Source organism: Sinocyclocheilus rhinocerous, unplaced genomic scaffold (genome assembly GCF_001515625.1).
Source record: "Sinocyclocheilus rhinocerous isolate Xijiao unplaced genomic scaffold, SAMN03320098_v1.1 scaffold178, whole genome shotgun sequence".
Lineage (NCBI taxonomy): Eukaryota > Metazoa > Chordata > Actinopteri > Cypriniformes > Cyprinidae > Sinocyclocheilus > Sinocyclocheilus rhinocerous.
The window spans coordinates 307,520-321,201 of record NW_015653463.1 but is presented as its reverse complement, the minus strand read 5'-3'; the positions used below and the strand labels follow the sequence as shown (position 1 = coordinate 321,201).

General features: G+C 35.5%; 1 protein-coding gene across 2 annotated transcripts in view; it reads left to right on the top strand.

Annotated features, from left to right (window-relative positions):
• psd3l (pleckstrin and Sec7 domain containing 3, like) overlaps window positions 1–13,682 on the top strand; it is a 120,699-nt gene that overhangs the window by 102,729 nt on the left and 4,288 nt on the right. The window contains exons 12-15 of one of the 2 annotated variants that reach the window (XM_016522074.1): window positions 7,045–7,115; window positions 11,098–11,255; window positions 11,462–11,606; window positions 12,208–12,360. In XM_016522074.1, coding sequence (XP_016377560.1) covers window positions 7,045–7,115; window positions 11,098–11,255; window positions 11,462–11,606; window positions 12,208–12,360 — 527 coding nt within the window. Of the gene's footprint in view, window positions 1–7,044; window positions 7,116–11,097; window positions 11,256–11,461; window positions 11,607–12,207; window positions 12,366–13,682 lie in introns of both variants that reach the window. The other variant, XM_016522073.1, reaches the window with a different exon arrangement.

Sequence of the window (13,682 nt, the reverse complement as noted above, 5' to 3'; positions counted from 1 at the left end):
TAATCAAAAATTAGGTTTTGATATATTTACGGTAGGAAATTTATAAAATATCTTCATGGAACATGATCCTTACTTAATATCTTAATGATTTTTGGCATAAAAGAAAAATCTATCATTTTGACCCATACAATGTATTGTTGGCTATTGTTACAAATATACCCCAGCGACTTAAGACTGCTTTTGTGCTCCAGGGTCACATATGTATATGATCCAGCAGCCATGCAGCATGATTTTGAAACAGGAGTAAAAAATACTGTTAAAATGTTTAATTTAATTTAATACTTTAAGCTAAAAATTTGTATTTTTTATTTCAAATTGAAAAGACAAATAATAAAAAGCACTTTTCAACTGATGATTTTTTTTTTTTTTTTAGCAGGTCAGGTCATTCAAATGACTTTTACTTCTAGTTTTTAGGAAGCATTTTGATTTATTAATTCTTTGTGTAATTAAAATTATTTTTCATAAGCACGTTATTTTTTTGACTCTTTATAACTGAAGCATCTGGGTGTGCAGGGAATGATGGGAAAGAACATTAAATAAATGCTGTGTAATGTGAACGAGGATAAAGCAGGTGTGATTCAGTGCTTTGGCAAGCACACATGGTGAAATGGGATTTTGGCCGTAGTCTCTCATATATTATGTCCACTTATTTTTCCTTCCTAATGAGATTCTAGAGTCACTAGAAACCCGCTGAGCTGTTGTGTCTGTTTGAAGAGACGCACCAATTACAGCTCGTCCTGCAGAAGAATCTCAAACACTGACAGCTGATATGATCAAAAATGATATGATAGAAAAGTTTAAAAGGATGCTTTCACGAACTATAAATAGTTCTGTTTTTGTGTTATATGCACTACCATTCAAAAGTTTTGGGTCAGTAAGATATTGAAAGAAATTCATAGTTTTATTCAGCAAGGATGCATTAAATTGCTCAAAAGTGGCAGTAAAGACATTTATAATGTTACAATTAGTGCTGTCAAATATACTGTATACTGTGTATATTTATTATGTATATATATATATATAAATACACACACAGGCATGTATATATTTCAGAAAATAGGTTGTTTATATATTAAATATATTTATTTATCATATAAATGATATGAATATAAATATAGACATGTAAATACATGTAAATATTTTAAATATATATACTGTGTGTATTTATATATACATAATAAATATACACAGAACACACACATATATTATGCAAACAAAAACATTTATTTTGTTTGCGATTAATCCCGATTAATCGTTTGATAGCACTAGTTACAATATTTATATTTCAAATGGTCTTTTTAACTTTCTATTTTTAAAAAAATCCTGAAAATCACAGTTTCCACAAAAACATGAAGCAGCACAGCTGTTTTCAACATTGATAATAATCAGAAACGTTTCTTAAGCAGCAAATCAGCATATGATTTCTGAAGGAACGTGTGACACTGAAGACTGGAGTAATGATGCTGAAAATTCACAGAAATAAATTACACTATAACATATATTCGCATTGAAAACAGCTATTTGAAATTATAATATTTCATGATGTTACCGTTTTACTGTATTTTTTTGATAAAATAAATGCAGCCTTGGTGAGCAAAAGAGACTTCTTTCAAAAACATAATAAAAGTACTGACCGCAAACTTCTGAACAGATGTTTGAATATATATGTAACGGGGTAAAACTGAAGTGGTTACCTTCCTACCCTCCACTGATTTTGTGATTTATGGTCCAACTCTGGCAGAAGACGTGCCAACGTGAGTTTAGTAGTCTCCAATACCAGCCGTGCCAATGCGGTCTAATGAGCGTGCCCATGGGAGAATTACAGTCGGGATAAAAACAGCAGGGCTTTAGTGATCTGCTGCATCACATGCTGAGAGCATTCAGGCCAGGGTCCCAGAGGAGCCATCAGCGCACTACCGAGAACTCAGTCTGTGTGGGGTGTGAAGGATTCGGATGCTTCCCAAAGCACCTATAGCACAGCCGTAAATAAAGCTGTTCTACAGAGACGCTATCAAGGGAATCATTTGACAGGAGAAATGTAAGTAATGCCCTTCAGAGGTGGAACAGACTGGTGAAATGTTTGGTTGACCCTTTTTAACACAACAGTATGGAACGTACAGGGACAAAGTAACAGTTCACCAAAAAAAGTCATCATTTACTAGTGTTGGGCGATATGCTCAATTTTCATATTTTCAGCCTGTGAGAACGCCGATACATAATATTATCGTGCTAATTTATTTAATTATTTATTTACATAGTTTCATTGCCAGAAAGTAAACCAACTCCAGCGCAAGGCTAAAAGCAGCCTAATGTTTTTAATATAACTGAATTTGTATTTAACATGATAACAATTTAATAGAAACATTGTAAGTTACTAATCATAATGCTTACATTTCCTCAGTCATTCAAAAAGCAGCTACAGAAAACGAAAAATTTACATTACCGAAGAACATTGACTTCAGTCCAACGCAAGTATATGCACTTTAAAAAAAATCCCATTACAATCAGTGAAGCTGTCTACACTGTATGCTGAATAAATATTTTATACTTAAATCGCATGTACATCTGCACTTTGCTGTTTATGATGAGAGTAGGGCTGCAACTAATGATTATTTTGATAATCAATTAGTTGGCTGATTATTTTTTCGATTAATCAGATAAAAAAATCATTTTCTTTTTTTTTTGACAAAAAACACTATTCCACATTCTGTCCAATGTCCTTCAAACGAACTGCATGTTAACTGAATGCTATGAAAACATACAGTGCTTAATTTATTAGACCACCTGTCATAATAAAGAGAAAACACAAATATTTTAGGAATCTGTCAAAAAAAAATTTTATCTAAAAATGTTAATGTCATTTATTGGGCAAATAACAAACTGAAACAAATAAATAGTATTTATTCACATAATAACAAAAAGGGCCTCCTATGCCTTTCATAACAGCTTGCATTCTTGCTGCCATTGTTTAGATACTTTTAGACTGTAATTGGGCATCTGGAAAAAACACTATAAAGTGCTTGACTATATTTTCTGCTTTTCTTTTACAGACAACAGCAATAATTATATTATAGCATTAGAAATAACCTACTACTGTTACTAAAGAGCTTACACAAATTGGAGAACTAACCTATACAGAAAGCTAAAAAAGGATTTTGGTAATCACCAGTACTGTTAGTTTAGAGCAGCAGTGGCACAAACCTTACATAATTTGTTAAAAACCTTACATAAATTTTGTTTTCATAAATTTGTTAAGCACTGTATAGTGAATATAGTTTAAATTTCTACATTAAAAATTTTAATAATAATAAAGATAATAAAGACTAATAAAATCACAAACTCCATGGTAACCAATAGGTGAGAGTAATGTTCTGCAGGAACACACGTTCACTTTGATCACAGTCACGTCTTCCTGTCATTTCTTTATCCTATAAAAGACGGTTATGAAGCATTTGATATTATTTATATTCAGACAATTACAAGCTGTTATCAGTTCCTACTCTCATAAAATGCGTGCACTACATGTTGACTTTTAAACCTAAATGTAACGTTCAGCATCAGATATTTAAGCATAATTAATGTTTTTCGCTGAATATTAATTGTCTCCCTCTGTCCGTGTGCGCACGCCCGCCGCGCCGGCGCTCATTCAGATTTAAACTTAACGCAGATTGTCAGGGCGGGCCTTTATGCAAAAATGGAAATGCTTGCGTGAATTTGTGATATTTACAGTTAAGCATATGACCGTAAACTGACAGTTTTTGCGCTGAGGACGCACACGCATCTGTCAAACTGCCTGACAGGGCAAGCCATTAGCCTACGCTAATGCATTAAGTTAGTTTAAATCTTAAAATAAACAATTCTCATGTTTTAGGCAGCTTGGTTCACATACTTCTCCCGCAGCATCTCATTCTGTTTCCTCCACTATTTTTAGATGCATTTTGTAATTCAGTGCTGTAATTTGACGCGACCGGCTGAAGTTGGACGTGCACTGTGGGCAGACCCGACTAATCATTAATGAGAATCGTTGTCGATTATTTTCATTATCGATAATAATCGATTTTATCAATTAGTTGTTGCAGCCCTAGATGAGAGAATTCACGAGTCATAATTCAGTTAACAAGTGTGCGATGAACAACAAAACACAGCTGTTTCAGCGATGACTCATCTGAACGCCTCTGATTGGCCATTTCGTTCATAAACTCAACAGAATCATGTGTGATTGTTTATAATGCGCAACACTGTAAAAACATGGAAAAATAAACAGAATGGAACAAATAAGCCCTAATATTAATTAGATAGTATTACTAGCCTAATAATAATAATAATAATAATCGTCCTGCTATCGTCAAAGGCATCAGCTACAGGTGATATCTCTGACTATCGTCGATACACGATACTTTTATCAATCGGCACAACCCTATCATTTACTAGAGCTTGCAGTTAATCGAAATACAGTTCTGATTTTGGTTTCGGCCTCCACTGATTATGAAAATACAATAATCTAGATAAAACGTTTATTGCGCCCCATTCCGCCCCCTTCTAGTGGCGTGCTTTCGCTCCTCTATAAAAGCCAGATTTCATGCACAAAACGGTAAAATAATGTAACTTGACTATTGTAAAATGGGACGTGCTTGATTTATTAAAGTTGATTAGATTTACATTTAGTCATTTAGAAGACGCTTTTATCCAAAGCGACTTACAAATGAGGACAATGGAAGCAATCAAAATCAACAAAAGAGCAATGATATGCAAGTGCCATAACAAGTCTCAGTTAGCTTAACGCAGTACACGTAGCAAGTTTTTTAAAATTATATAATAAACAAAAAGAAAACAGAATAGAAAAAGATTAGAAAAGCTAGTGTTAGTTTTTTTGTAAGAAAACAAGCAGTTAGTAAATGAATAGAGTGCAAGTCTAAAAGGTACACGTTTTTTTTTTTAAAGAATAGAATTAGAATAGAGAGTGCTAGAGTTAGAGGGTCAAATAAAGATGGAAGAGATTCTTGAAGATGGCTAAGGACTCAGCTGCTCGGATTGAGTTGGGCAGGTCATTCTAAAAATAGTGGAGGAAACAGAATGAGATGCTGCGGGAAAAGATAATGTAATCTTGTTAAAACTGATTTCATAAAATTGGTTTCGAAAAAAGTATCGTTCAGGAACCGGTATCGAAGTCAAGGTATCGGTATCAATATTAAACAATTTTGAATGATACCCAGCCCTACTGCAGGAGTAGCACTGTCCTCTGGTTCGATACACGTCTCTGTCAGGGCCATGAGGTTTAGTCTCGAATGACTAGTAATAGATGTAATGAAATCTGCTTTGTTTACAGCAGACTGACCATTCCAGAGACTAATAGAAAAAGAAAGTAGTATTTTAGCAGACATAGGCAAAGTGCACAGGTTGATAGGATTGCGCTGCCTACAGTGTGTGATGTGTTGTTTGCGAGTGGTAGTAATAGTAGGGATCTGGAAACACATAGTAAGAGTTGGTCATTAAAACTGAAACAGAAGTGAAGCAAGGTGTAGAAAAGAGAATGAATCAAAAGCGATACGTATGTCCCTTGCCAGTGTCCCTGCACGGTGGAGTCGCACGGTAGAGTCGATGGTCTTTACACTCTTCAGTCTTCACACGACGGCTGCCGCTGTATACTAACCTTTTTTAAACCCGTTTGACATAACGGAAATTGAATTCAGCTGAACACACTTTACTGTTTATGAAAACAAAGGGCTAAGCAAGCGCACGACACTGACAAGGTATGCGATACAGTACGAGACCAAACTCAACTTCAGCACGTCTCAACACAGTAAACAAAACAAGCGTTTCCTAGATGTATTATTGTTTATAAAAGCGTGAAAGAGAACTTGTGCTGTTCCTCTGGAGGATTTCTGTGGATGCGCTCAGAGACCCCACATGAAAAAATACTATAGTAATTTATAGTAAATACTATAGTGTTTTTGAACCATACTATAGTAAAATGTATTATACTGTATATTATTTACACTTTGGTACAGTATTGGGTAAAGTAATTTGTTTATATTACTATAGCTGTTATATTACCACAGCAACTATAGAATTACCACAACAAATGAATTCAAGTACTTTACTATAGTATGGTTCAAAAACACTATAGTATTTACCATAAATCACTATAGTATTTTTTCATGTGGGACAGAACACGGAGATGTAAAGCTCAAGATGCGCTCCTAAACGCCCAAATACACGCAAAAATGTGTCAAAATGCGGCACTTGGTGGTTATTCACGTAAACCCTTGTCGGTTATGTAATAAATGAACGTAAAGAGTTGAGAATGAAAATATGTGTGCAACAGTAAATTCGATCCGTGCTGCTCTTAAAGTGACAGTGGATTATATTCTTGCTGTTGACTGTCTTTTGTTGTTTGATTAATATTAAGCACACAAAGACAAAATCACTCATTGCTCTTGATTGAAGGATTTTTTTTAGTTTTAACAAGAAACAAAGAAAGTTTATTTCTTGCAGTGAAGACTGTATTTGATATATAATTTGATATTATTGCTATCTTTAAATAAATCACTCATATAAAGTTTTGCTAATGTGGCCCACTCATAATCGTGTTAAATCATCGTGATTACAATATTGGCCAAAATAATCGTGATTATGATTTTTGCCATAATCGAGCAGCCCTATCATTTGCTCACCTTCACGTCATCCCAAACTGTATGAATTTTGTACTTCACTGGAAATCAAGAGATGTTTAGTAGGATGCTCATGTTGTGAATGGGGACAGATGCTGTTGAGCTCCATAAACCACTACAAACATAATCCATGCTGCTTTTATGTGTGTGTTGTTACTGACTTTTAGCTGACTGAATAGCATTTGGGTATGTTCCTCACACAAAGCAAATGCCTTCAGAAGACTTGGAAGAAGTTATGATACCTATAATATGTTTTTATTTGTCCTTTTTAGTTTAACTTTAGTTTAGTCTTGGTCACTATGAACTGTTAGTGAATGGAAAAGACTAACATGATAAATGATTTCATTATATTTATTTTACTTGTATTCTCTAGCACCGAGAGGGAAACGAGGCTGGAAAACCTTCTATGCTGTTCTGAAAGGCATGATCCTCTATTTGCAGAAGGTTTGTTTACTCGCTCTTTCATTTTCCCCTCTCGCACTGCTGATTAATCAAATTTCCATCATTTTCCACAAACATCAATAATAAATCGATTTCTCCTCCCGGAGATTGTGATGTGAGAGGTAATCACATTCACACATTTATTTCAGGTCTGACAAACCTTTTCAGAGCCCATCAAAGAAAGAAGCGTCCCAGCTCCCCCATTCTCCATTACAATAGTTTATTTATGTGCTCCATTTGAACTTGCATTAGTTGCTTAGCTGTGCAGTCATGCGAAAGTCACAGGAATGAAATATTGGCATGAAAGCAGGCCGTACCTGTGCATATATTTTTGTGCTGGTGACTGATTGTTTCCATGGCATTAGAGCTAACGATGTGCCATTTGTGCAGCAATCACACCGAATGTCTCTCATCAGAGGAACGGGAAATGTGCTGGATGGCTTTCTCATTCTCATTTCAAACAGACCTTTTATTTGGGAGAAAAAAAATATACTCAAATGCAAACTCAGTGTCATGTTTCCTGACTCTTAAATGCATGTTAATTGTAATTAAAGGAATGGTGTAGCGCCAAATGTATATACATACACAGTCCAATGTCCTAAAGTTGTACTGGGTGTGAATCCAAAAAAAATCAGAAAAAGGGTCTACACACCACGAACAGGGCAAAGGCTCCGCAACTGTTTGTTTATTTTGCTTCATTAGAGGCCACATAAAATAAAGTGCTGCAAAGTGCAGTGCAAAATGTTTTCAAGATCAACACTTCATCAGTGCCATATAATTGCAGATACACACCTGCATCAATTTAAAGTGCACATATTACCGTAGAAATCCTAATATATGTGCAGGCACAAAAAATACAAGGCATTATCAGATATGGGCTACAGTCACAAATTTATATCATAATTATATCTATGTCAAAAACCCAAATACAGCCTTGAAACATTTACAGATATAAAAAATATAGTTCACATCCATAAATAAGCTTAATTATAGAAATGTATATAATTTTGTAAATACACTACCAGTCAAAGGTTTTGTATGTGTGCAACAGTAAATTCGATCCGTGCTGCTCTTAAAGTGACAGTGGACTATATTCTTGCTGTTGACTGTCTTTTGTTGTTTGATTAATATTAAGCACACAAAGACAAAATCACTCATTGCTCTTGATTGAAGGATTTTTTTTAGTTTTAACAAGAAACAAAGAAAGTTTATTTCTTGCAGTGAAGACTGTATTTGATATATAATTTGATATTATTGCTATCTTTAAATAAATCACTCATATAAAGTTTTGCTAATGTGGCCCACTCATAATCGTGTTAAATCATCGTGATTACAATATTGGCCAAAATAATCGTGATTATGATTTTTGCCATAATCGAGCAGCTTCTGCTCACCAAGCCTGCATTTATTTGATCCAAAGTACAGCAAAAATAGTAAAACTGTGAAATATTTTTACTATTTAAAATAACTGTTTCCTATTAGAATATATTTTAAAATGTTATTTATTTCTGTGATTTCAAAGCTGAATTTTCAGCATCATTACTCCAGTCACATGAATGAGTCAGAAATCATTCTAATATTCTGATTTGCTGCTCAAAAAACATTTATTGTTATTATTATGTTGAAAACAGCTGAGTAGAATTTTTTCAGGTTTCTTTGATGAATAGAAAGTTCAGAAGAACAGCATTTATCTGAAATATAAATCTTTTGTAACATTATAAATGTCTTTATCATCACTTTTGATCAATTTAAAGCTTAATTGATAAATTAATTTATTATTAATTTCTATAATTTCTCCCCCCCCCCAGGTTTTATAGTGTTTAATGTTACAAAAGTATAGTGTATGTTACAAAAACTTTTTCTTTCAGATAAATGCTGATCTTTCTATTAATCAAAGAATCCTGAAAACATGTACTCAACTGTTTTAAATATTGATAATAATATAAAATGTTTATTTTAAAAACATAAAAAATCTTACTGTTCAAAAACTTTTAACTGGTAGTGTATATATCACACATACAAATGTCCATGATAACTCTACTCACAAAATCTATATAAAACATAAGCACAAAAATTTATCAAAATAATTCACACAAAGCATTTATAACTATTTCTTCATTCATGCTTCATTCAAAGTTTCGGATTTAACCAAAAAAAATCTCTAACATTTTTTTAGTGCGAAAAATGAGGAGGATTAGCAAAAAGAACTGCACGGGATCACTAGTCAAAATATGCCAATGCTTTCTAAAGAAATCACTTTAAAATGCACTTTAAAGTTAAATATGAATTTTAGAATTTTTTACTTTCCGTACCCACTGTATATACTGTATATATATATATATATAATCTACAAGTACAGTTTTTTTTTAAATATATCTGTAAGATTTGAATATCACTACAAGAAAACATTTTATACAGTTAAGCACATTTCTTTTTCTTTTTCCACCAGCCTATATCCATGTCGTGAGTGTGATTCATTGGTGGAAAAAGAGAAAACACAACATTTGAAGATTAAATTGACTGATAGCATTATCTGTTTATTTATTTTTCAAAATACCTACAGATATCACAATAATATTGTTATCGTAAATTATTTTGGCCACAATAAATGTGTATTGAAAATTTGAGCCTCCAAAATTTCGAGTTCCTGTTCAGTGGTAGAGCATGCACTGCTTCATATGTTTGATCAGGGTGGGTCTCTCTGAGAGCTTAAAGAAGCACCACTACTGTCAGGTTATATTGCTTGTTCACTCAAATACACAATTAACAGACTCAGCTTGGTGGTGTTTGGCATTCACACATCAATTAGAAACAATATGTGATTGTGATTCGATGCAATGATGCAATAATGCAATGATCTCACTGATGATACAAAAATCAATAATAAACATCACAACTTTTTATTGTGTTGGCTCTGCAAAAGGCATTAAGTTTTGAGATTACATTTGCATTTAGTTATAAGTCAGTCGACTTACAAATGAGGACAATAGAAGCAATCAAAACCAACAAAAAAAGCAATAATATGTAATGCTGGGTACACACTAAAAGATTTTTAAAATCTTATAAGATCTTCAAAATGTGAGAAATCACCAACATGAGGAAAAAAAATCCTAGATTTAACCGTTTTGCTCCTATAGTGTGTGGTGTGCCACGATGTTCCCCCCACACATCAGGATTCGCGATCGGGCGTTGTTTCTACGGTGCAAGGATGCGCCTTCCGGGAGGGGGGGCGATATGTCACGCCTCTGGACTGTCTGTGTGTGTTTTTCTCCCCATGTGCTCCCGTGACCCAGTTTCTCCCTTGATTGATTGCGTTCATTTGGTTCAGGTGTGTCTCGTCAATTACCCTTGGTTAGTCTTGTATATAAAGTGTTGTCTGTTCCTGGTTTCCTTTGTCCGGTGTAACGTCATTTCGTCTATACTATGGTCTATGCGTGTGTTCCTGCCTGCCCTGTGTTCCCCTGTGTTTGGGTTATTAAAGACTGTTATTTGTGACTCACCTTCGTCTCTGTGTTCCTCGACTCGTCACCGTAGCACCATGACACAAGTCTTGGTTGGTCTAACGCAGTACACAAGGGTTTTTTTATAATAAATAAAAAGAAAACAAGTAGATAGAATAGAAAAAGAATAGGAAACGCTAGTGTTAGAGTGTCTTTTTTTCTTTCAATAAAACAAATCAAAAGAATAGAGAATGCTTGGGTTAGAGGCTCTTTTTTAAGGTTTTAGAGGGTTAAAAAGAAAACAAATAGATAAAATATAATTAGAATTGACTGTGCTAGAGTTTTAGAGCATCAAATGAAGATGGAAGAGATGTGTTTTTAGCCATTTCTTGAAGATGGCTAAGGACTCAGCTGCTCAGATTGAGTTGGTAGATGATGCAAAAGAATCTTTAGGACACAAGAATCCGAACCAGATTTGTTAAACTTCTTGGATTCCCATCCCTGTCCGTGTTCATCATTTGTCCTGTTTGTGCTTGCTCCTGCAGGATGAGTATAAGCCGGAGAAGGCCCTGTCAGAGGACGACCTGAAGAACGCCATCAGCGTGCATCATGCTCTCGCCATCAAGGCGATGGACTACGAGAAGAAGCCCAATGTTCTCAAACTCAAGACTGCTGACTGGAGAGTGTTCCTCTTCCAGGCCCAGTAAGAGACAGCTGCCGAGACCTTCCCTGAACTCCAAATCTAATTTCATGCTTCAGTTCAAGCTCAATTAAAGCTCGTTTATCTCGTCCATTGGTCTGCCCACAGACCTTTTATTTCTTCGTAAGGCTGACTGATCTCATCCTGTGAGTTTGCGCGACTGTAGCGTGGCCTTCTTCATATGAACACATGACGTTTCTTCTCTGTAGGAGCCCTGAGGAAATGGAGTCCTGGATTAGAATAATCAACTCGGTGGCGGCCATGTTTTCCGCCCCATCCTTCCCCGCTGCCATCGGCTCGCAGAAGAAATTCAGCCGTCCGCTGCTGCCGGCGACCACCACCCGCATGTCTCAGGAACTACAACTACATCTTGTACAAACTTGTCTTATACATATTATATATTCAGAAATAATACGAGGAAAATGCTTTAAAAAAAATTCTCAAAAGTCAAGGTAATTCAAATTCAAAATGCCTGAAGGTATAACACCAGTAGACTATTATTTACTATAAATGTTCTGTAAAAACAAAAGAAGCTTTCAGTCTGTCACCATGATGCAAGCATGAAATATCACAAACAGTAGTAGGTACAGGGTTTTTATTTGCTTGCTCTGCTTTTAAATGGCATTTTAAAAACGCAGCGCTCAAGTTAAAGAAGTTCACTCCCATCTTCTTGCATGTTTTTCCTATTCCACTGCAGCGTCGCATCTTTGTCAACACAAAAGTGCATTCTGTGTGAACGGTGCCTAGCGATAAAAGTGTGTCACACAGAGCAGTTAATCACGTGCGCCGACATGCGTTTAGATCGTTTTTTTCTCTTTACTGTTATCATTGGCATATTGTCAAAGTGTCTAATTCTAACGTTTGGTAATATTTCTATTCAAAATCACGATTCCTCGATCTCAAAATCGTCCAGCCCTATCTGAAGCCTTTGATGACTGTGTCTGTTGTGTTACAGGAAGAGCAGCTCAAGTCCCACGAGGCCAAGCTGAAGCACGTCTCTACAGAATTAGCCGAGCACAGATCCTACCCGCCAGATAAGAAGGTCAAAGCCAAAGAGGTCGATGAGTACCGCTTGAAGGAGCACTACCTGGAATTTGAGGTAGACGGCGTTGCCTTTTATGATGCAAGAGACACAATTAAGCATATCGTTTGCTCAGGTTTACCTTGGCCGTATTTTTCCCCCTCGACACACAGGGAGCCGTGTTCATTGTCTTTGACGTTCCTCATCTAGACTGTCAGGGATGAACTTGCCTAGAATTAATGGAAATGCATTTGCTGAAGCCGTTTTATTTTCTGGCTTTGATTGATGGTTAAGGTCAGAGGAAGGGAATAAAACAGCACTCTTATCACACATACTTTTGTTTCAACATTAAATGATGCTTTGTAAATGCTTGTTCTCATCTTTAATGAATTCAAACAGCAGGCTTAATGCATATCTAATATGTAATATAGGAACTTTTGGTGCTCTCCACAAATACAAATGAGTACAAGTGGTGTCCCAGTACTTTTTCAATAGTGTATCTAATTTAGGGCTGCCCCCTAATAGTCGACTAATCGTTAGTCGACCAGAAGAGGCTTGGTCGACCAAAATTTTATTAGTCGCTTAGTCGCAGAAAAAAAAATCCACGGGCGAAGTCACGCAGTCCGTGACGGACAGATCGTTAACGGCTAGTCTATGGTAATACAGTTCATCGACGGGCAGTACATCCAAACGCTCGCCTATCATTCATCGACCTCTCAAATATGGCTTATCAACTGAAATATGTAAGTATTAGCAACTTTACATGGCCGCTCAATCTAATGTTAACCTAGAGAAATGTGCGCTATTCAAGTGTCTGTGCGGAAGCTGAACAGTGCGCTCACTTGCTCTTAAAATAATCCCTCATTTTTGGTCATACAGATAAGAGTAATACATCTTTCGAATCTGTAAAGACTGTAAAGACGTTTATTTGTGTGCACTCACAATACCACGCTTTTGTAAAATAATGAAAGCAAACATGATGCGCTTTCTGCCGTCTCGGTCTCTGTGAACTTGAACGTGAAACTCTGTGTATATCTTTGCCTTACAGACATTAAAAATATATCTATAGAGAGTGAAATGAACCAATTCAAATGGAAAACAAATTCTCAGATTATGTAATCCGTGTGAAACATGAATACAGGCGCATCCACTAGCCTACTGCGGAGTCAGTGTCGCCGACTTCATCTCTTAATACGAAAACAAAAAGCACTAGTTTATCAAATTATTACAAACTTAAACTTACAGTTTTTCCCTGAAACGTTCATAATCATTACTTCTGCCGGTGCGCTGTGGCAAGCTTTATGCATGTACCTGAGCGCTTATTAGGCTATGTATGTAATTAAAGGCTCATTATAATGATTTAAATGGTTTATTGATAAACGTGCGATTAGTCGACTAATGCTTAAAAT